Below are 25,165 nucleotides of genomic sequence, written 5' to 3' on the forward strand. Positions count from 1 at the left end.
CCGTCATTATCTTGAAATGTCATTACAATGTGTTCATAAAATTTGCCTTAATGCAAAACAGAGATGTGTGATTAGATTTTGACACTAAGATTTTTTTATGTAAGGGGAAAATATAAGCCAAGTTTGCTTTAAACGTTACTAATAGCATTATGTAGGTGATTCTTCTATCATCTGTGTCCGTTGACTGTTTTCATATCAGCGTGGGAGAAAATGTCTTTTCCCTTCTAGTTTTATTTATAACTAAACTGGGCTCGCAAAACATTTTAATGCATTATATTTAGATATCAGAATTCAAGCTTGGCCAGTTCTAATAAAACAGCACGGCACCTATGTGCTATTCAGTAGTGCTCCTCTGATATTTCACTACCATTCCTAATTTATGTGTGACAAAAGATACTTTTGCTGATAAATATTTTAGTAAGAATTAGACTGAGCTAGCAGTTTAGTGCCACTTTACAGACCTGGAGACTGGGCAGGTATTAAAATACATGACAGTGAAAACTGCCACCATCATCCACTAGTATAGTTGTATAGACTAAATGTACAGTAGTTTATCTACAGCACATTTTTTTTCTTCAGTCACTGTTGACGTTTTATCAGTCTATTGAGGACAGTTTGTTCTTTTTGTCACTCACGCAGCTAAAATATACTTTTACAGCCTTTATATTCTGTGCTTAATTTGACACCACACACTGCCTACTTCAATGCTAATGTATTCTAGTTCATTGTGAGATAACTCCATCACATCCTACTGCCTTTAAGAACTAAAACAAGCATTTTCCTCTTTACTGCCATTCATCAGTAATATCTAATCAAAGCAGTGCTCCTTCGTGTATCCCACCCAAGTGTTAAAAGCACATGTAGTGCCCAAGCATTAGGGGAGTCCACCAGTGTCATGCTTTAATGCCACTTCTGACACTCAGGCCTTCGAGTCTACTCCCCGGTGTGGTCCCCTTTTCCCTCTGATGCTTCAGCGATTTCCCCAGTGAATGCTGATATTGCCCTGTTTATACTGGGCCAACCCATCCAGCTACACTCATTGTCATCTGCCCCTGGGAAGAAGTTCCTTTCAAATGTCAGCATATGATGGACGGACGCAGGTATTCAAGAAATTGAAGGAAATATTACTGAGGATAGCCTGGGTTTCTGTTAGCTTGTTGCCCATCCATGCCTAACACTTTGCATTCCCCCTTGTATCTGTATTCTTGTTGCTATGTATACAGCACTGGAGTGGCAATAATCCCAGTCATCCCCAAAACATGCACCTCTGTTAAGACATAAGACCAACCACAGAGAAGGGCTAAGAAGCAGAATGCACAAGGCCCCTTTTAAGATATTTATCTTTGTAAGGATCACTGTGGCACACATGTGGAGTCGGCCAATAAGAAGCACTACATCAATCTGTTGTAGCAAGGACAACATTTTTCAAGAGGTAGCACTTATTCTTGAGTTGTGGTTGTTTCATTCTTTTGGTTCTGCTTAAAAATGTAATCTGTTGATACAACCACACATAGCAATGCTCTGCCTGTCTGCTTACTATAGCTTCACAGCAGATTAGAATCACCTTCTATTTGCAAATGTGTGCGTGTGTGTGCATGAGAGACGGAGAGTGAGAGAAAGAGAGAGACACACACGCACACAGTGCCAGACAAAGACAGCAACCACAGAAAATAACTTCAATGTTTACGTCTTTGTTTTCATTAGGGGAAAGAAAGATCCCAGATTGTTGTTTTCTGAGGCGCTATAATCCTGAAATTGTATCACAAGGGAATCTCTGAGAACAGAGTCAGAGACAGAACAGACAAGCTGGATAACGACTGATGTTTACTATGAGCTAAGCTCGAATGTAACCGATGGGATGGGCAGGGAAAATATGAATGCTCTGTATTTGGGTCACATCAGGTTTTGACTATGAAAGCATCCAAAATCTTACATTACCTCGATCAGCTTGTTGGCGTGCTCACGGAACACCTGTGCATATTCCTTGACTTCTTTCTCGTTGCCATTCTTGGCAGCCTCAATCAGGACCAGGAGGGGAACGTTGGTCTCCAGGAAAGAGTCAGAGACATGGTCCATTACAGCTTTACGCAGCTGTGAAGTAAAAAATTAAAAAAGAAAAGAAAAGGCATTATATCCCCCTTTGCATATGCACTGACATTTCCAGTACAGCTTGTTTAACTCACTACATAGCACACCTTACTTCCATATTCATACATATACACACACACATATATATATATATACACACATATATAGATAGATAGATAGATCGATAGATAGATTACATTAAAAGCTCCGTGAGCAAGCTAAGTGCTGAAGACACAGTGAGAGGAGAAAAAATTCAAGACGGAAAAAAAACAAACCTGTCTGCGAAGGTCTCTGGTCTTCTTTGTCATCCTGTCAATGGCTGTGTTCAGAGCATCACTCCTGTCCTTCCTTCCAGCCTGAAACAAGAACATGGGAGAGGTATTAGCCAGTAGTTTGGTGAGGTGAGAGCTTTTTTCCAACATATTTGATGTGGATGGCTACTCATAAAACATGCACTGTAATAACCCAAAAGATCAGAGTGAATTTACAGGAACAATTCTGCGGACATAACACAGCTTCAGAATTTACAGTTAAAAAAATGTTCATAGTTTTAAGTCGAGTATCTCTCTTGTGTTCTTCCTCTTTGTTTTTAGCGATAAGACTACTAGAGTAGTTGGACAACCTAAAATGTTACATGTCAATAAGCAGTCCGTCGAGGATCTTTGTTTGTGTTTGCTTCCTAAAATTACAAGTTATTGAAGTCACCCTAAGAAGCACAGCTATTTGAGGCCGTGTTTGTGTTTATTTTGTAAGAAATTAAAATAAATTTGAAAATTAAAAGTCAGCCATGAAAAAAGATTATTTCAAAAACTTTCTGCACGAGGTCAACATACTTACAGTGTAGCTAGATGCTGGGGGGTATATAGATCAGAACTTTTGGTTTGTTATTTAAGAATGCGTCATGAGGGATGCATTGAGTTGTGTAAATGACCAGACATCCATTAATCCATTTATTTGTATGTAAAAAGTCCAAGTAAGGGTAAAAGAGATCTTCACAGTTTAGTGCAGCTAATGTTTTGCAGATACCCAGCCTGATCCACTTTGGATCCTTGTATTTATTGTAAACCATTGTGATGGACCAGCTGTCAAAAGTGCCACATTGTCCTCTGTTGAAACACTGGAACCATTTCCTAACTGATAGCATTGCAAGTGAACTGTGGAGCACACAAAGAAACAGTGGCCAGCAGTTTCAATTAATAATATACACACACTGAAAGTGTGCATCAGTAAAAGGCACAGCTGCTTTGCGTTAAAAAACAGCTGATTTGCATCTATATCAGTGCTATAATTCATGGGCGCCACACCCTCTTAAGTGCTGCTATTGCAAACTGCATTTAATTCAAATTTTTATTCATGCAGGGATCAAAAGAGGCTATCCAAATCCTGTCCAAGCTGTCCTGCCACCACAGCTCTTTACATGAATATTGTACAGCTCAGTGCAAAATATATAATAGTAAACCTATAACCTATACACCTATACCTTAGTTTCTTAATGAGATAGATACTGAGCTCAGAGAGATAGAGAAAGAGAGAAAAACCCCTTTTACATTGCATGTTTAAGGCAGGAATGTCACGCCGTTTTTCCACCTTACCAATCTTTATAAAAAGGTAAAATCTCGCAATCAGTCGAAACAGAGTTGTCTTGCCTTTAAGCCAGGATCAGAGGTAGTAACAGCCCTGAATCTATGTCTGGCGAAAGGGACAGCCAGGTCCATGGACGGGACAGGTGTGATGTTTTGACGATGTGTTATGTGTGTGACCCACCACCAGAAAAGCAGCTGGCAGTAGTTAGCAGATAAGTCAAATGTCCAAAAAAATTGGGAAAACAGTGAGTACTGGGAGCTCCTTACCCTCCGAGCAGAGGACGAGATCAGCCACCAGATACCAGGGACAGTCAATTACTGTTATTGCCATATTATGCCATTGTTATTGTTTACAAAGCGCTGACAACGTCTATGCTGCTGTGTTACATGTCACACCCGTCACCTTCTTTTGCTTTTTGGGATGCCGGCATGCTGTCTATTATCACACTCTGTGGCCGCATTAATAAGCGAAAAGTTTAATAGATCTGTCTTTGTGATTTCTATTCATTGTTAATCCACTATTGTCAAAATCAAGCCGTGCTGGAAGAAACTATTTGTATAACTTTTATTCTCTTACTAGTACCACATATATTTATGTCTTTTGGGGCTTAACAGGCTAACATCAGTGATGGCTACCAACTGTAGTAACCCTGGAAACAATGTTCTCAACAAGCAAGGACTGGCTTGGCTTGTGTGAAAGACTTGACCTGTGAAAGACTTGACCTAATCCTTGATCCTAACATTGCTACTTACCAAAAGCACTTTGACCATGTTTGGGAAAGGTTTAAATGCTGACAATCATGTCAGCATTTCCACAACACTCTGCTCTATCCATCAATGGTGCACCTTGAGATTGATATTTCCCACAGATCTCAATTTCTGGGTCTATTTTTTGTTCAAAAATAAAAAGCAGCTTTAAAAATCGTTAATTAAAATATCACAATCTCTTCCCCAACAGGTGCATTTTTTTCTATATTCAGTGAGAAATTTGTGTTGATGAAAGGTTACAATATACTACACATGGCTAACTATGTAAATTATATATAGTAATATTGCAACTCCACTGGTAGTAGTGACACAGCTAAGCACTACGCAGCAGTAAAAGCCCCTAACTACTGGTCCCCACTGAGAGCAGAGATGTTCAATCCCATTCTGCAAACTGCTCAAGCGAAAAGTGGAAAATCGTAAACTTTCAGGAAAGACGTAGAGATGGAGAGAGATGGAGAGAGGGGGTGTGAGAGACGGATAGACAGACAGATGGACAGAAAGTGGAGAATAATAAAATTAGAGCAAAATTAGATGAGCAGGAAAGGGCAACAGGGGAAAGGCAAAGAACCAGTTGGACTCTGGGCTGTTCATCCCCTTTATAATGCTCAAATCAACTGCGACATAACACCATGGAGGGTGGTGGCATTGACCTGCCCCATCCCCCACTGCCCTTTGCCCATTGGGGGGTTGTGTACATAGTTAGGGGCTGGGGAGCTCCAACGGCACTAATCCCCTGTGATTTTGTGCTGGTTGGATGCAGTGCTGTGGTAGGGCTTTAGTCTGCTCTGCCCCTACTCTCTCAATCCTATTTCATTCAAGCCTAGCCTATATTTCATTTCCACGCCAGAGGGTTCTAAAGCACTTCTTCAGGTGCTTATTATGGAGGCAGTTTCTCTGCGGCATCTTTTATGATACTCAAGCGAGTCTCTATCCATCTCCTTTAGGACAGATTTAGGAACATCCCCTTTCTACAAAACCACTAGTCCGCTAGATTATGGAAAAATTCAATGGAAATAAAGTATGCTTCAAGTGTCAAATGATCACAGAGTTCTATGATGTTGTTTTTTGATATTTCAGGAAGTTGATTTGATTGAACGTCGTATGGTATAATTTCATGTTTTTCCTTTAGAAAAAGCTTTTTAAACATCTTGAATTCAGAATGGGAAGCTAGCACAAATCAAACAAATATCCATCATGCCCTTGTGATTTGAGAGTTTTCCCCCCATGTTTTCTACTCTCACATTCTTCGGAAAAGTCCCAGCGGGAGATGTAGTCTACCACAATAAATGTGGAGAATGACAGCAGCATGCTGGTCAAGTGACCTGGAAAGTCACAGACAGATGCATGCTTTGTATTCAGACCTGAAAATTATGGAATGAAATTAATTAGGAAGCATCGAGTTCTCGGTACACATTCAAATTTGAATTATTGAAAAATTGTTTCAGTTACTCTTTCACTATCATCTACTGCCAAAGCACAGAGCGGAAATGTAATTTGTTGCTTTCATTAAGTACAATATATTGCCTGTAACAGCTGCAACAAGGGTTAAAATCCATATCAAATATACCACAGTGAGGTAATCAAAGTAACATCTCAGTATAAAGCAGGGCAGGGTGTGGCGGGCTCCAGTTAGCTGAGGTCAAGTTTAAGTTAAAGATGCTTGAGTGAAATAGCAGGTGTTTAAGCTCCAAAGACAAAAGTATTGGTGCTTCATATCATCTCTAAGATCTGGTCTTCAGCTGCTTCAGATCTAGCTCATTGGAATTAGACTCACACCCATCTCCACCCACATTAAATAATTAAGGAAAAGTCAGCACTTTTATGCATTGAACTACAGACAGCTCATTCTGTTTAGCACTCTAAATGGTGCTGAAATGTAGCCTTCTTTGTACAAAACCACAAATAGAATCCATTTACTAAATGTAAGAAAAAAATCAACAGCATTTAGTTTCTTTTTATCACCCTGTGGTTCACCTCATCAAGCAAGTATTCAGCCTTGTCTATTACATGTTAAAAGCTAGCTTAATTTAACTTCAGAGCAGCTGGCCATACATCACATGCCAGCACTGCACTCAGGATATGTAAATTATGAATATAAGCCAGACATCCTATGTTAGCATTGCTATAGCATACTTGCTCCTGTACAGAGATGTTGGGATGCAGCACATTTTTGCTCATCCATGCTCATGTTTATGTTGTCTAGAGCCACATGTTACAAACTATATTTTGCTTTGTTGTTATTTTGTTTATGTCTCCAATATACATTCATACATAGCGCATGCAGAACAACAGCAAGGCGAGGCAGAGATTTACAGCTGTGGTTAATTTCAACAGCAAGCTGCCGCAACACGTTCAAGATATCAATATTCTGATGGTGACGAGCCAGTGGGAGGGAAGTGGGGATGCAAGAGGGAGGTGGAGGAAGACTGAGGTGCACAAGCAGTGTGTATGAGGCAGAGAGCAAGTGACTGAGCAAGAGAGTGAGAGGGTGTTTGTGAGTGTGGGAGAGAAAAAGAGAGAGAGAAACAGTAGTGATGATCGACGCCAGGCTGCCACCACTCTGTAGCAGTGAGTGGCTGCAACAAAAAGCACAGAATAACATCCCTGACTCCCTGCTCTGCTTTTTTCTCTCTCCCTGCGTCTCAGCTAGCAGACGAGGGCTTCGCTCACAGCTCTGCAGAGGCTATGCTGAGACTGAGCCGGCGTCGGAAGCAGGATCTCTGGCTGCCATCAACAAGTTAGGGTTGGGAGACCACAGCCATGAAAGAGGAATGCTTGATCTTCAATTAACCATCTGAGCTGACATCATTGCGGTGGAAGGGAAACAAAAGGGTAAAAAAAAGAAAAAGAAAAAAGGAGAGGAGGGGGGGTCTGTTCACCGGAGTCGCTCTGGATGCAACTGATCAACTTAAAAAAATATATATATAAATATTTATTTCAAGGATTTTGGGGATGAAGGAAGATTCAACCCTTTCATTAAGCTTGGATTTTAAAGGACTCTAAGCAAAATAATCGGAATAAACGTCATCTTGGGACATGGAATTTCATATTTTGTTTCAACTGGGTGGGCTCAGAATTGCTTTATTTCCAAAGAGGCTGATTCCTTTTGTGCTCACTCAAAAGGGTTTTTTCCCTTTGGATTTTTCTTCCATCTGGTTGCTCCAAGAGTCTGCGGAAAAGGACAGTTGAATGCAGCCTCCGATGTGCACAAAAGAATGGGTAAGTTAGTCCCTTTATATGGCAGGTCTGGACATGAATAGGGAATACGAGTAAGAGCGAGGGAGGCTAAGGACTAAAAGCTCTTCAGCTGACTCTATTTACTGCAATTGTCCTTCATTTTTCCTTCTTCACCGACACACGAGTTGGGAGCACATACATTTTAAATACCATCTGTACTGCGCAGCAGACCTCTTAAGTGATGGAAAAGAGTAAAAAAAAAAAACCTCAATTAATTAAAAAATCTCAGATTTCAAAAGCACAACAGCATCTGAGCTGCTAAAAAAGAAAAGAAAACATACTGCAATAATAGATGGATGACAATCATCAGCAGAAGATTAGCATTTAAGCCAAATTACAGAGCACAAAACGAGAATAGGCTAAATATAAATAGCAAGGGAGTGCAAACAAAGTCCAGCTCATTTCTGTAATGGACCATTAAATGCCAAAGTAATTTACATCCCCATTAAACAGAAGCTCAAAGAAATCATATTTACGAACACTGTGAAAGTTGTCAATGTAATATCTAATCTGATACATGTATGAGAAAGAACGAGAGCATACACAAAAAGCACAATCGTCACCATGAATTAGTAATAAGTGCTCTGCAGAGATAAGCTTTCCCGCCCCACAGTTCATTTTGTTATCTTTGAACCCACCCAGGTTTCCATTCAAGGTGGCCATTGGTGGGACCTGCACCAGCGGCTCTGTGTCTGTGTGTGATCAGCATGCTCCTAGTGTGCCTGCTGCCTCCTGCATCGTGCACAACCTGCCCTCAAAAATGCCGCTGTGAGGACCTGCAGTTCTACTGCGACACCCAGGGGCTTCAGGCACCCCCAGATGGTGTAGACAAGGGGGCCCTGGGGTTGTCACTACGCCACAACAGCATCACTGAGCTCAGCCCTGATCAATTCTATGGCTTCAGCCAGCTCACCTGGCTACATCTAGACCACAACCAGATTACAACAGTACAAGAGGATGCCTTTCAAGGGCTCTACAAGCTGAAGGACCTCAATCTGAGCTCCAATCGTATCACCAAGTTGCCCAACACAACCTTCATCCACCTCATCAACCTCCAGATACTGGACCTGTCCTTCAATCAGATGACTGCATTGGAACCAGAACTGTTTCATGGACTGAGGAAACTCCAGATACTCCACCTCCGCTCCAATTTACTTCGCACCACACCTGTTCGGGCATTCTGGGACTGTCGCAGCCTGGAATATCTGGGCCTGAGCAGCAACCGTCTACGGAGCCTGGCCCGGAATGGATTTGCTGGGCTCATTAAGCTTAAAGAGCTCCACTTGGAGCACAATCAGCTGACCAAGATCAATTTGGCCCATTTCCCTCGCCTTGTTGCCCTCCAGTTTCTTTATCTGCAGTGGAATAAAATCAGCAACTTAACGTGTGGCATGGAGTGGACCTGGACCACTTTAGAGAAGCTGGACCTCACAGGAAATGAAATTCGTGTCCTGACATCTGATGTGTTTCAAACGCTGCCAAATTTAAAGATTTTGCTGCTGGATAACAACAAACTGAGCAGCCTGGATCCTCAAGTCATGGATATGTGGCAGTCTCTGGGTACCATTGGGCTGTCTAGCAACCTTTGGGAATGTACCAAAAGGATTTGCTCTCTGGCCACTTGGCTAAGCACCTTTAAGGGAAGGTGGGAACATTCCATTCTCTGCCATAGTCCAGAATATGCCCAAGGTGAGGAGATACTGGATGCTGTCTATGGATTCCAGCTTTGCCAGAATTTTTCAGCGCCAGTTGTTCAGACCATCAGTACAACCACAGACGCTACTGTAGTTGCAGAGTTCACAAGCTCTTTGTTTGGAATTATGCAGCCGACCCCCACGCAGGACTATGCAGAGGATTTTGGGAGCTTTACCACAGTCACTACCACAACAACCACAACAACAACACCACGCACTGCTCAAGCAACTACCGCTACATTAGACGAGGCAGCTGTAACGGAGGACTTCTCTGCAATGGACAACACTGTTATGACTCATAGGGTCATCATTGGAACTATGGCCCTTCTATTTTCATTCTTTTTCATCATTTTCGTTGTGTATATCTCACGGAAGTGCTGCCCTCCCACCCTGCGCCGGATACGTCACTGTTCGGCTATTCAGAACCGCAGACAGATGAGGACCCAGCAGCGGCAGCCTATGGCAGATCTAGCTACACAGGTACCCTATAATGAGTATGAGCCCAGCCATGAAGAAGGGGCACTGGTGATCATAAATGGCTATGGGCAGTGCAAGTGTCAGCAACTGCCTTACAAAGAGTGTGAAGTATGAACTCTTATTTATTCCTAGAGCATATGGTTTGCCATTTGACCATTTCAGATGATACAGGGTTTGCTTTTTTTATTTTTTTTCCAGTTTATGTAAAAAGCATAATTTCTACAAGTGAGATTTGAGAATATGTGAGAAATGCTGAATGCTACAATGACAGAGGTTGGACATGACAGTTTAGGGATGATGTAGAGATAGTCACAAATTTATTTTTCTATGAATGCGAGGTTGTTCATATCAGGCAGGGGCAATCATTTTAAACAAGAAAATTGTAAACTGTGAGATCTGTCTCCACATTGTCTCTATATTCTGCAGCACAGAGAAAATACTTAGCCAAATGGCCCTCTGCTAACGGAATACATTAAGTGGAGAAATGTGATTTATGTCTTATTTCTTTTAAAAAGTAAATATTTGAAATCATGTTTCTTACTGCACCACAGGCACTGTAAGCCAATCACTCAATCACTGGGGCAAATGAATTGGATCAGTTACCAGAATGTTTTTGTTTTGTAGTTTTGTTTTAAGAGAAGTATTATACCTTAAAGGCCACTAAGACCGACATCAAATTCTGAATTATAACTGAAAAATAAATGTTATTACTGCTATGTTACAAATGAAAATAAATCCTCTTGTGAGGAGAGAAGGACCCTGAAATTCTATTCACTTTATACAAATGGTATTACATTTACCAAATCAGACATGAGTCAAATAGGCAAGTCTATAATCTTCCATCAGATCAAAGGCCTCTCAGTGTTTCCTGTTTACAGAATTTATTTGGGTGCCCCCCTACCCCGCCCCCCTAAAAACTGTACTTAGCCAAAAAGGGATTCTTTTGTTTAAATTTGGATTTCTTCCAAAATTTTACTATGAGTGGAAATGCAACTACAAGTGTGTACTGATTGAAGAGACCGCCGAAATGGTGAATTTATGTTCAGTTATATATATTGGAAAAATGCCCTCTTTAATCAGATGTTAGCTCGTAAATGCAATGCTGTTTTGCAGCTTGTTGGATGTTGGAGCTCCCGCCCACGAGGGCCAACCGCCACAAATAAATTCTCAACCTGTGGGAAACACTAAGCATTGTTCATCTGTGGTTAATCTACAACATACTACACTGCTTAGCAAAAACACATGGATATCCTCCTCATCCTGGAAATCTAAGAACAAATTATCCCACCTTTACATGTACAATTACCTGTACGTGATTTTTCTAGCTCCCAAATGCCATACACACTGTGACCATTATATTCCCGACAGCTTAACCTGGTAAATACAGTTTGCTGATTTGCCAAGATATGCTAGGATCAATATACAGACAAGTTAGTGAGAGGTGTGAGGGTCGCAAGTGAAAGGGTAATGACCAGCTCAAATGCCAGATAGGAGAGCATTTCATTCTGAAAATAAAACCTTTCCTCAGAAGCCCAGGCTCTTTACTGCTTACACACTAATCAGGTCTGACAGCCTCAAGATTGAACCAATTAAGGCAAGGCAAAAAGAATCTAATATTCTGTCACCCACACCAGTGATCCAGCAACATTTAGCTTGTTCAGCCACTCAAAAATAGTTCAAGTAGAATCATCCTCTGTACCACATAAAAACATCATTGAACCTTTTACTTGAAGACTTTGTTCTTGTTAGGGATACGGGGTTGTCATTTACAGTATTAAAAAGGGATTACGGTGAATAATAAATACAACAGTTCCTTCGTTAGCAGTCACAAGTGTCAAGTTAAACTGCGGTCAATAGCCTGAAAGCAAATGGAGATCCTGTGATAAGCAAACAGCAAGCCTGGGTCAGGACACATTTGTATGCAGCAGGGAGAGGATGTGCATTAGCATCAGACTAAAGCTGCTGCCGCAGCTCCGCACTTCTTTGTGTTCAGTTTGGTGGTGGGGGCAGGGTGAAAGAGAGAGGGATTGAGAAGAATTGATAGGACGATGGAGAGGGGCAACGATGGGGTAATGTCTTACTTTATTAAAACCAACCAACTAATCTTTGTGCCAAGTAAAGGGAGCAGAGAATGAGATGATAAATACTGACTGATGGCACATTGGGCTTGAAAGGGACACTGATTGCACAGCAGCAACAATTTCACTTCATGTTAACTGATGAGCTATCAAGTGTTTGTAAGTACAACAAGTGCAACAATATCAAGTGCAATTCTTAACACTTGAAATCAAAATATGGCATTTTCTTGAATTCTTAACTCTGGAAATAAGGATATGGCATTTCTCTACAATTTAACTTTTGGCTATGTTTAACTAAGTCAGTGACTAAGATGGCAAGATGCTTCTGGTAGCACACCTGGAAACGAGATATGTGGTTTTAAGCAGAATGCAATTCGTTGGCTGGTGCCCCCTATAGGTAGCCAGGAGGTGCCATTTGTGACTTTGTCTCTTTCTTGAGGCTTTCAAAATTTGGCTTCAGTCTAAATGGATGCTTTTGTCAATGTCTCTGTGCACATGGTCATAGGATGCCTAAAACAACTTCTAAGAAAGTGGTTGTGCAAACCAAAAACTGTTACACTTCACATTTGAATTCAATGAAAAACATTGCATACACTGATCCTACTGATTTCCAAAGTCAAGCACCTCCACTTTGTTTCTATTTTTTTCTTCCAGCTTCGCACTGCTTTGACAACTGCCCTTCTAATCTGTCTTGCATGTTCAAAAGTCAATTAAGTTGAATATTTCTTAATGTCATTCAGCAAACATGGAGGGACCTCATTAATGACAACACCAGGAATGGGTGTGTGTGTGGAATTCCTATAAAGTTCTGTCAATCATTTGACATTTCACTGTTTAAGACTACAGTTGTACTAAGTGACTGAAAATCCACAAAATTTGTAGAAATATGCATCCCTTTGCACTCTGGCTCTTTGTAAACTGTTTTTGTTTCCTCTTGTCATCCTCTAGCCCTGGTCCCTACCCTGCCTAAAAATAAAAAAGGAAAAAGAAAAAAAAAAAACAAGTGAACCAATCCTCTCTCTCTTACCCAACCTCTTTGTGCAAAATGAATGCTTTTCTCTTCCCATTTTCCTTTTGTATTGTAATATGTACAATTTCATATCTGTATAGTGGATAAGATGTGCCAAACTGAAAAAAAAAAAAAAAAAAACATTTTCCCCTCAAAACATATATTTTTTAAATAAAATGGTTATAATTTGCGGAGTGTTTGCTAACTGATGGATGCTCACAACCTGGTTTGGTCTTTCATTACATTTTGATTTAATGTTTAAATCTTTAGCAAACCAAATTCAACCTAACCCTTGATGAAGTTGACTGTGAACATTCTGAAAGTATGTGTCAAATTAAACACAACATCAATTTCTAATATTATTTTTGCTAGCCACCGTTCAACGCACCAAAGGTTGAGGGGTCGATTCCAATTCCCTTCTGCCGATGCATATCAACGTAATGATTAGTTCATCTACTTTACAGGTCAATAAGTAAAAAAGGAATAATGTTGTTAGGCAAAATCCATGATTCTGGAGTCAGCAAAGTGAAGAGGCTTTAAAAGCCCTGCTTTATGGCAGAGTGATGCTGTGTTGTAAATTGTGAACGTGGGAATTAAAATTGAATAATGGGTAATGCAAAAAAAAAGTGCTGTTTGTTTACCAGTGTATGTCTACTGGTAAACATCCTACAGGAAGGGGTCAAAGAAGCTTCAACAGAAGACTGCAACTATTGATTGTTTTACTGATCAATTACTTTCTTTCTGTTTCCAATAATAACAACAGGTTAACTGTCTAGCCTATTAAATGTCAGAAAGTGGCAACAAATGTCCAACAGAGGTAATGCCTTGGAATTGCAAGTGTTGTCCAAAACTCAAATGTATTAATTTATAATGATATTTAAACAGAGAGAAGGATTAAATCCACAGATTTGAGATGATGGAAGCAGCAAATGCTTTAGGCATTTTTGGTAGAGAAATACATGTATTGAATAATCAATTAACTGACTCTCCAAATCAGCAAAACTTCAATAGTTAAGTTAAATATAAACTCTGAGTAATGCCAGAGACACATCAACCTTCAGATGAATTCAGATTCTGAATTTAGTGTCTATTAGTCATCACAGTGTTTCCTGCCAGTTGTCAGTTAATGCTCCAGTGAAGTACGCTTTTTACTGGTGTACTGCAATGTGGTAATACCTTGTTTTTTATATAAATTTGGGAAAAATCAATACAAAATTAACAATGATAACCAAACTTATATTTCCTCCCTTGTATAAGCTTTGGTTATAAATGTCAAAGTGTGAAGGAATAATAATAACTGCAGCATCTTAGACAAACCTGACCATCTTTTTACTTTGACGGACTAAACGTTTTAACAAAACTAGATTTAAATAATGAGGCAAATGTAAGTGCAGTAGATTAGCAAATAATCTCAGCAATGCAGTGAAACCAAAAATGACTCAGAGCAACAGATAACACGTTCATTGCTGTTGGGTTTTCACAACAAGTAGATATGAAAGAATTTTTAAAAAGCTGGCTTTATACTCGTGGCTGAAACTACCTGCACAGACGCAACACTGGGTTTCCAACTGAGCAGACTGTATGAATGTTAATCAAGACAAGGCTACGTATTCTGCCATGTAGCAGTTTTACAAACTGAAGCTGCATGATATATCATCAGGGATGTAGCAGAAGCCCAGCACATTTGACCACAGCATGAATTTTATCTTACCCAGACACAATGTGAATTGTTTGTTACAATGTGTAGATTAAAGTCATCTCTCCATAGGCCAATTAAGGGGACTAAGTAAAAATCGCATCACCCATTTGTAGAGAGAATTAATTTCCTCCATATTCTATGTTTACATAGATACATTGTGAGAAGGGAAACAACACCCACGTGTCATCTGGTAAGTCAATGTAACTCTTCAAACAGATATGTTTTTGCCAGGAGAGACATATTTTTTTTAGGACGAGACAATCCATTGATATGACAACTTATGGAGACCAAGAGCTTCTTATGTGCCATTCCATGAACGAGTCTGAATTTTGATGCTCACCTGACAACCTTTCAATATTAGTTAACTAAGAGTATACGCACCACTTACATAGACAACTGATAACAATCAGTACCCATGTAGTCAGTGTTGTATTAAGAAATATGTTATGCTGCAGTATTTTCGAGACCTCCTAAAGGACATTATACAAAATTTAGCAACAAACCTTTTAGAACTGTGATCCAGCGTTTATCTTCTGATAGCACAGCCATTCTTCTGTCAACTCTAATCAGACTAGGGGCCAAAACACAACAGCTCTAACGAGAAATCACTGATACAAGCTTTCCCAATTTGCAGTGGTGGGTGGTATCTCATTACATTTAGTCCGCTACATGTATTTGAGAAATTTTTTAAATCAACTGTACTTCTAAGAGTAGTTGTTTTGCAGAATATCTTTTACTTAAGCGCATGTGCGATAAAATATACTTCTACTCTGTTACGTTATATACATACATTGCTCACTACTTTTACTGATACATCTAGCTATGGTTAATCACAATAATTACATTACTGACTTATTGAGGTCAGTAAAAACGATTGAAATCATATCCATATACTGACAACATCAACCTTGTGTTTACATGCGTGTTTGTTTACTTAAGAATGTCGCCAACATTTAAGCCAACACAATGCCAGAATAATCAGCAGGGTTTTCCTGAATATTATAAGACCTAGATGTAGCGCCTTAGTGTGTATTTTTTAAACATATTTTATTGCTAATTCTGGTGGAATTAAAAGTTCATTGCTCTTTCAAAGGGTGTACTTGCATTCTTATGCTATTATATTATCATTATATCAGGTCTTAAAATGACCATAATCGCTATTATTTCTTGGACAATATAATGTCCAACAAAAGTAGTTATTGTGATAGGCCTACATAAAGCTATAAATAATTTTTATGTTCAGCTGAGCTCACATGCACAACTACGACTGTCCGACAGCGAGTGATAAGATAGCTTGTACATGCACACACACCACGCAGACTGTGTCCACGCCTTTCCTTTGAGGATTCAGTTACCTACTGAATTCCACCAGGCACAGCTGTGATGCGGCCACCAGAGCTCGGGAGTGCTTGTGATTTCACCAGAAACACTGCAGACTGTTATAGAAGTGTCCAAGAAGCAACTCTCTGCTCTGCTAGTGACATCAAGGTTTTTTGATTGTTTTATTTTAGGAGATTAAATGGCATTAGGCAGCATGTATTCTGCCATTAGTCTGGTTCTGAATTTGATTTATGTTATTACCTGTTGAGGGCCTGTTTGATATAATACATTGATCTAAAAAATTCACTAATTGAGTACTTTTTTACAAGATACTTTTATGCTCTTACCCAAGTAGTTATTATTATCAGTACTTTCACATCTACTTGAGTCTATATAATCATAAAGTAACAATACTTTTGCTTGAGTACTGTTTATGTTTACTGTATCCAGCACTGCCAAGTGCTGCCAAGACAGAAAGTCCATACAACAAGCCTAATATGCTCAAAACAAAGAGATGAACAGTTTCCATTTAAGACTTCTGGTAGTTTCAAGTAGACAAGTTATACCAATATGTATATTTTCACTGTATACCGGGCAGTGTCGAGTTTGGAAAGATGCAAACATTGTAAAAAGAATATAGGCTGACATGGCTATCCAACTGTAAGAGCCACTTCAATTTTACCTGCTCTTTTTTTGATGAGGCCTACAGAAAGCAAGCTTCAGTAATTAACCTGCAGAGTGTACCCAGGTGGGGGAGGCACTAAACTGATGAGTCTGACTACATGGCATCAGTAGTCTGCAGGGTTCAAGGACTCGGAGCCCATGTATACTTCACATACTCATTATGAGGCCTCCAATAAATCCGGAAAATGCTTACTAGGAGGGACATATTGATCTGAACTCTCATCAGAAAATACCTCCCTAATATATTTATTGCTTAACACATTTAAAGCCGTTCCTCAGCTATATCACTGGGGGATTTAAGTGCGAACAACAGAGGGATGAGCAAACCAACTAACTTCAAACAGCTGAACTTTCCTGCTGAGGACACCAATGTCAGGGGTAAAAGTAAAGTCAGAATTAAAAGCAACTATATAGAATTTAAAGGCATTTAAGACGAGCAATGCAAAAGGTGTTGATGCAAATTCTGTTAATAAACTTAGGACTAACAAAAGCAATATCTGCAATCTCTTGTCTTTAAAGTTTAATGCTACAATGTGCAAGAGAGTAGATTTTACACCAACAAACATCCGAGCACAAACACCGGAAAGCAAAAACTAATGAGCCAATTTTAGAGAAGCACTGCCATCACCCACAGGACTGTGTCCATACTGACGGCATCCATGACTGATGGCATCAGCCAGTGGCTCACTCACTCGCGTCAGCTGTCACAGACCCTGGTTATTTAGATATGTTCTGGTTTTTGTTTCTCATTTTGTGATGCATTGGCTCAATTAAAAAGAGGCTAAATAAAAACAATCCTGGCACTCCAAATGACAAGTCAGCCATCGTTGCCTCCTACCCAGAAAGCAATGCTCGTAAGTTACAGGCAAATGGTTTGAAATGTGATACATCATTAAATAAAATACACTGCTGAAAGCACTTGTTAAGTAACAGCTCTGACAGCTCGAGCTCAAGTCTTGACAATCCTTGTTATCTGTACAAAATAAATGGATACCAGCAAATATTGATACATTACCCTGAATACCTCCCCCTGCCAGATTACAAACACGAGTGGTTAGCATTGTGTTCCCACAGTTAGAAAGTACTTTGTTCGAATGCAGACAGGGACTTTTCTACATGGAATCTCCATGTTCTCTTCATGTCTGCTGGGGTCTCCTCCAGGTGCTTCAGTACAGAGAAATGCAGGTCAGGTGAAATGGAAACACCAACTTCCCCTCGGCATGAACGTGATTCTGAAAATGTTTTTCTGTATTTAGCCCTGTGACAACATGGTGACCTGTCTATGGCGTACACCTCGCTGAATGTGTGCTTGCTTGGGCTCCAGTCCCCTGGGCCCTGAACAAGATACAGGTAATGGATGGATGAATTCTGGTAAATTTCATATGTAATATTCAACATCTTTAGTATGTGTTAAAAATGGAAAAATAAAAGTGCTTTTTAATTAAGGAGTCATTTGGTTAATATAATAAAGCAAAGAAATCCCCATTCTCCTTTCTCATTTAACATAACATCACTAATTTAATACCAGAGTTGTGAACAGTAATTTCCTGTTGGCTGATGAAAACAAAGGAACTTGCTACAGCTGAGTATCTGTGCGAATGTGTGTGCACGTGGTCCAAACATGCGTATAAGTGGTTTGCCTCCCATTCAGAGATATTTGTCACGGGTTAATTCACCTCAATTCATTCCACCACAAAGCCAATGTAATTCTCTGGCTAAACACACCTGCAAACAGCACATTCCAGCTCTGGTTTTATTATCATTTTTAACAACATTTGTGCCACTGGCTGGAGGACAACTGCTTATCAGACTTATCTGACTACAAACTAGACTCAGAAAGTGTAGTAATATTGGGCATATAAATACTCCTGATGTATTTGTTTGACTTGTGCATGTGATTCATAAATGCATTTCAGTTTCCCTAAAAGGCAGACCAACAGCACATTTAATGTCTCTCTCTATATTTAAAACTCTCTTTATCTTCAGCTATTGCTAACAAGTTTACAATACAAAGTTAAATGTGATAATACGTCAGTCTTGTGTTTCCAGCTCATTTCCGCTGCTCCTAAGTGGCCAAAAATACAAACAAAAAAAGTCATTACAGGTTTAATCTTGAGCGTGCTGCAGCCTTTATGTTATGTGAAAGTGTTCCATTAAGACTTCATCTATGTGCTAATTGTTATGGAAATGTTAAAAGCAATCTTCAAACCTAGCAAAATGGCCAAGGCATCTTTATGAAACAGTGACATGGTTTATTTACACATGACCGATGTGAAATTTTCAGCATTATTATGCAGTAAAGTACACAGGAATTTTAACATTTTAACATTTTGGCTGTACCTTGGTACACATTGGTCTCACAGAAGATACGAAATTAGGTTTTGATCATAATTCAATGAGATCAATCCAATATTTACAAACCAAAAAAATACTAACAACAGAAGACACAGCATTATGCATTGGATTTGTTGTAGTTTTTAATTGACTCCATGAGACTACTGTTTTTTCTTGGTTGATAAGCTGCCACCTTGTTAAGGTATTTCTACCAACACCATTACCCTGAGCTAAAGCCCACGCACAAATATGACTACTAGTAAGTAAATAATACCACCTAAGGTCACAAATTACACGATTTGCTAATTATAAGGTATTTTCTACTTGTTCAGCAACTTCGACAATTAAGCATGGGCACCTCCAATCAGCTTTCAATCAGAATTATTTCTGCGAAACAATAAACAACGCAGTTAAAACAGGTCTTTTTTTGGTCTAATACAGCTGTACGATAAAATGAAATCCATTTAAGACTCCTTTCCTACAGTACTGCAGCCCTAAATGCAATGAAATTCTAAAAAGTCTGCATTTTCATGCTAAAATGTAAATAAATGCAAAAGATGCTGTAAAAAAAATTTGTATACACCTGTGTCATCAGGGTTCCTTGTGTCAATGGCCCTGTTTACACGTGGTGTTAATGTGCGTCTTGGGTGATGGGATCACAAGTCAACAGTTCTATGTACGGGTGTAAAATGCCCCCAATGCATCCTCAATGCGTCTTATGATCCGATTGCTCAGCACACATTCGGATGTAGGCTGGGCTACTTTTGCCACATTCTTTCAGCAGTGCGTATGATAATGTGTCCTGGGCCACACCGAAGAACTGCCTAATCAGCTAACGTTCTTGTTTATCCAACCTCCTCCCGGATAAGCAAACTTTTTTTGCTCCGTAACACAGGTTAGACACAGCACTAAAGAATGTCCCCCTAGTCAACGCCTGCCCAGTTAGCACATGCTATAACAGCAGCAGGTGTTAAACAACTGTTAAAATATTGATAGAAATCATTGGGTTCCCTTTTAACCTTCAAAACTACTTTTCCTCACTCCTTAGGAATAATAAAACTCCAACTCAAAACAAGAATCCAAGATGAATTAGACTGCTCTGCAGCACCACATCTGCCATGTGTGCACAAAAGGGATATTTGGAGGAATTAAGTAATCCCAAGGGCGAAAACAGAGAGCTTTTAAGGATGGAAGGCAAATTGCATACTTAAATCAGTCCTGCAGCTTTACGTGGTGACAACACATTGTGCCTCAGACTGTACAGCAAAGGGGGAAAAGATCAGACAGACAAACAATTAAATATTAATCTGAAGATATACATATGTATTAACCTACACAGACAAAGGCTGCTCTATTTGCCAGTAAAATCATGCAGCTCCAAAAGCAGCAGACAAGCTTATAAGAACAGCAAGCATGTTTCCTATGGGTTAAGTTCATTCACCCACGCAACTGTGAAGTAGACTTTAGTCACAGCATCACAAAATTTCCATTTGTGAAGCCATGGCATTCTTTCTACAGTTTAACTGCTGCAGGGTAAAAGGGTGCATCTTATCTACCTGCCAGCAAAGCCAATCAAAAAGCTTAGAACTCAACAGCAAAAGATCAAGGGCCAGGTCTGGGAAATGTTGCCTGACAGGCTGTTACTGACAGACCAGTGTTTTATGGAGGCTGTAAATATAGGAAAAGCCTTGGGGACACTAAATCTTTTCCCTGTTACATTGTGTGGAGTGTAATTTGTTTTAATTATGCATTTAGATGAGATTACAACTAGATAAATTGAACTGCTTTCACGCTGGTCTTGCATTAGGTCTTGCCCCCCTTTGACTCTTCCTCAACTTTTTTTCAAAAGAATGAGTTAAAAAAAACACTTTGGACCATTTCACTTATTGTCTGTTAATTTTCTAACCCCGGATAAACACTATATTCTCACCCTTTGGAACTGACATCATACTTAACAATTTATAAACTTGTGTCAGCAAGAATAAAAGGGCATGTAAAAAGCCCACTGCCATTCCCATTAGAGATAACTTGGTGCGCAGTTGTTTTTAAATTGAAACCAATCATTTTCTTTGTTAAGTTACAAATAGCTCAGGTAGGCAGGGTAGATGGTCCAGGATCCAGTCAACCTAAAATGTGTTTAAAATGAGCAGCAACTATGCAGCCACAGAGAAATAAGGATAAAGCAAATTTTTTGCCACTCACTGTAGATGCCCAAGGCAAAAAGACAGCACGAGTCATAAAAAGAGTGAGCTGTCGAAAGAGAAAGGGACACAAACGGGAAGAGAAAGATGGCAAAGATGGAGAAAATAGAAAAGAGGATACAGCGAGGAGAAAGCAAGTGTAAGGGAAATGCTAAAGAGCTCAGAGTGGGAGGACTATATTGAGATAAACAGGAAAAGGGCCAGTGAAAGGAGACACAGAGGTCTCACTGCAGTGGCCTGGCAAGTCTTTTTAATGCATGTCTAAATGATCATGTATCACTTCAAGTTGAAGGAATTTAAATGTCAGTAGCTTAATATGTCAAAGCAACCAAGCATCACTCTCTCCTGTGAAACAAAACCCTTACAGATGCTGAGAACTAGAGATGCATTATTAATAAAAAGCGGCAGAAACAGTTACACTCAACACGTGCCACGCCAAACTGTCATGACAATATAGAATAATTGAGGCCACGCGATGTGGCAGTGCTGGGGCTACATTACCCCCACCCGCCTTTCCCCTTCACTGGATGAGTAGACAAGCTCTAGTCTTGTTAAATGATCATCACAACACAGTACACAATTTCAACTCCAGGACCAGAGAAAAAACACTTGGCATTATCCCAGTAATATAACATAATATGTTCTATACATTTAGACATTTGAACTAACCACAGACACTTGCCTCGTTTGTTGACTCATGGTGGTGCGCTTCTACAGTTCATGACAGAGTGAATATAGGGAAAACACTGTAATGGCTATTTGGTGTATTTTTGGCATTAAAAAAATATTTATTTTGGCCTGGCGGGGGTTCCTGTTGTCCTGTCCTGTACAATTAAAGATGAGATGAATCACTGTATGTAATGCTTGGAAATTATTAATAACGGCTTGGAAAAATATGATACATGGGGTCTACTGGGAGCTCTGATCTAATAATAGATTGTGTATCCTTACTGGAGTGCATCAAAATGTGTGTCAGAATCACAAAGGCTGGTTCCATACTCGTTCCCTTTGTCAGAGTCCAAAAGCTGTATGTGACACTATTCAGATCATAACACATGACGGTAAGCAACTCTTGATTAGTGACCACTGCCTTCTCAATACTTTTTAAATTTCACTGAAAGATACTTTAAGTTCACTACATAGATTATTTTTACATGTAAAAAATGTTTTGACTAAGTTATGACATACACACTAAACATCAGACCAGTAGTTTGTGAATGATTTAAAGAATACTTGAAATTCCTTACTAAAAAAACGGTGAGGTAAGGATGTCCAACAGAATGTTTGTCAGTCTGAAGGAGAGGAAGAAACATTGAGAGGGGGGTAAACACAACTTGTAGCTGGAGGGCATGAAGAAGCAGAAGGGATGGGAGCAAGAAAGAGAATGAGTTAGGAGTCCTTCCAACAGCCTCAGCTGTGAGTGTAAACCCATATGCTGTAATGGCAACATACTGTTCCATGACCTGCACTGCCCCGTCTACAATCACAACATGTTGACAGTCATGTCCATCAAAACACATACAGTCACATCTGAGCTAAGTATGGCCCTACAGTCTATATTCTGTTCAAGAAGGCCTTTGCTTTTCCTGCATGAATTAGATATTTCATCACACCTCTGCAGCTCAGCTGTAGAATGAGAGCACACACATCCTCATCAAGTCTATCTGAGGTTTGTTTAGTCTGCCAAGCTTAATCACAGATACAGTCAGTTTACCTGTCACACTGCCTACTATTAGTTTAAGGCACAAGGTTGAGACACCAGCTATCTACACTATGCTAACTACAAAGACAGATTATGCTCCTCATCAGATTCTTTCATCTGGCCAAATGAGTGGCCAAATTCCTGTCATGTCTACTCATCATTACTGCGGTGATGAGATGTGGTCCCCTGTAAATCTAAGTTCTTAAGTCATACAGGGCTACATGAGTGGCATGGGTAAGTCCAGTCAAGGGGAAAACTTGTTTTGAAGCAAACCAGAGATGCTGCATGAATGGCCTGAACCTTAAAATAAACTGGCAGTGTTGTGGATGAGCAATGAGAGCAAACCATGGCTGTGATGCCCGAGCATGGACAGGACAGTATTGAGAGGAAATTACATGTAAACTTAGCTGACATCTGACTGCTTGTCATTTTGTCTGTCGATATCCAGTGAAAACACACACATAAAAAGGGTTTTGTAACTGAGTCGTTATCAAATCAAACATTTTTGTTCACAGTCACTGACTCAGTTACAATTATCAGGTTACAAATGTTACATCCACCAGCTCCTTAGTGGTTTAAAAACTGTACCTCCAAGCGGGTTTATGTGATCATTTTCAAAAAACCTTTTTAGAACAGAAGACAATAGAAGACAGACATTCAAAAGTCTGTATTCTATTTCTCATGCACAATTCATCCAATGAAATTTGATCACAAGACATCAATACAGAGGGGAAGGGTAAACATTTTCCATATGGAGCAAAAAAGAAAAACAAAACAAAGATTTAGCCATGGAAAGACTATCGAGGTGAGCCAAACTACTACTGTACTACTACAAAGTACTACTTTACCATACTGAAACAAAGCCACTTTGTCCAGACTGCAGTTACTGCGACTGTCATAAATATTTAAGTACCACCTTAATACACAGTTATCATATCAGCCAACGAGGATGTGTATTTGTCCTGTGTGTTTGTCTGTTACTTTGCAGCGACCCTAAAGACATACTTAAAAGAACTCAAAGACGTTACATGGAGAGTTAGATCAAGAAGACACACATTACTTTGAGTGCAAATCTGCCCACATATGAGCAGGTATGCTTAGGACACTGCCCAGCTCTCTGCTATAGTCAATAACAGTGCATGGCAACAATGCAGCAGATGTGCCAGTCCTAAATTGACCTAGTAATGATATAACCTACAGCTCTAAAAAAATACTGTATTTAGATAGGTTACCTCTTGGCTTGGAAAAGTTATTACTGTAGGTGGTGAGCAAGTCAGCCAGGCATGCTAAAATTAGCAGCTGCCATTTAAGCTAGTAGCAGGTACTTGGACAAATTGGAAATCAATTTGCAACATTTGCATCGTTAAGATATTTGTGCTCTGGCAGAACTATCACTGCGTGTGTGGATAAGAGTTGGAATCTGTATGACTATCACACCCTGCCTGGCCAGGCATCCATTACAGCCACAGGACCACTGTAACACTTCACTAATGAAATGGGAAAGCAGTGCACTCTCTGATTTTACCTCTAAAAGACAGCAAGAACAGCAGAAAACAGATAAAGTTCAAGCTCATAGATAGTAATAAATAAGGCATCACCACAGCAATGAAATTTCTCTGGGTGACTGACTCACTCTGAAACTCTGCTGTTGCAGCAGGGACATTCAGGGAGTGTTTAAACAGAACTGTTTCCAACCAGAGAAAAGAAAATCTGACCAAGAAATGGGCACATGGAAAAGAAAACTAGGTCAGCAGGAGGACAGCATGACAAAAAAGACAAGAATTTTTTTTTTGTTTCATTGGTACTTCTTTAACACAAGTCCTCACCACAAGATGCTCTGCTGAAATGATCTCTTGGGGAAGTTCTAGTAACAGATGCAGTCCAAACCAATCATTATTTAAATACTCAAAAATAAATTTTGTGCTAAAATATTGGAAGCCCAAGTAAACTGTCAACTTTCTGGCATATCACAACATTTCAGCAGATACACTGTCAGGTTTTAGAGCAGGGTGCAGCACTGTTACAGCAAATAGGCTGGTATTAAACGATACTTGGAACAAAACCACACTGTGCTGCTTTATTTGTTGATCTGTCAAAAACATTTCACTCTGTAGACCATGAGCTATTGCTAAACAGATTCAACGATATTGGAATAAGGCTATAAAAGGATTCAAAAATTATCTTGTGGCGCACACACAATTAAGCATTATTACACAAGAGGGTGTGCTTTGCTGTCATGGTTTGCACACCGGCGCTGCTCACAGACCTCGGCGCTATTAACTATGGTAAAG

The 25,165-nt window shown here is 39.7% G+C and overlaps 2 protein-coding genes across 3 annotated transcripts in view; one reads left to right on the forward strand and one right to left on the reverse strand.

The window, feature by feature from the left end:
* Positions 1-25,165, reverse strand: part of ctnna1 (catenin (cadherin-associated protein), alpha 1) — an 89,365-nt gene that overhangs the window by 40,981 nt on the left and 23,219 nt on the right. For both annotated transcript variants that reach the window (XM_033632514.2, XM_033632513.2), the window contains exons 8-9: positions 2,364-2,444; positions 1,939-2,091 (exon numbers count right to left, since the gene is read on the reverse strand). In XM_033632514.2, the coding sequence (XP_033488405.2) occupies positions 1,939-2,091; positions 2,364-2,444 (234 nt within the window). The remainder of the gene's footprint in view (positions 1-1,938; positions 2,092-2,363; positions 2,445-25,165) is intronic.
* Positions 7,179-10,745, forward strand: lrrtm2 (leucine rich repeat transmembrane neuronal 2). The gene is made up of 2 exons (XM_033632515.2): positions 7,179-7,658; positions 8,319-10,745. Exons 1-2 carry the CDS (start codon positions 7,655-7,657, stop codon positions 9,959-9,961), a joined length of 1,647 nt encoding a protein of 548 aa, XP_033488406.2. The 5' UTR covers positions 7,179-7,654; the 3' UTR covers positions 9,962-10,745.

The sequence above is a fragment of the Epinephelus lanceolatus genome, chromosome 7, assembly GCF_041903045.1.
Source record: "Epinephelus lanceolatus isolate andai-2023 chromosome 7, ASM4190304v1, whole genome shotgun sequence".
NCBI classification, from domain to species: Eukaryota; Metazoa; Chordata; class Actinopteri; order Perciformes; family Serranidae; genus Epinephelus; species Epinephelus lanceolatus.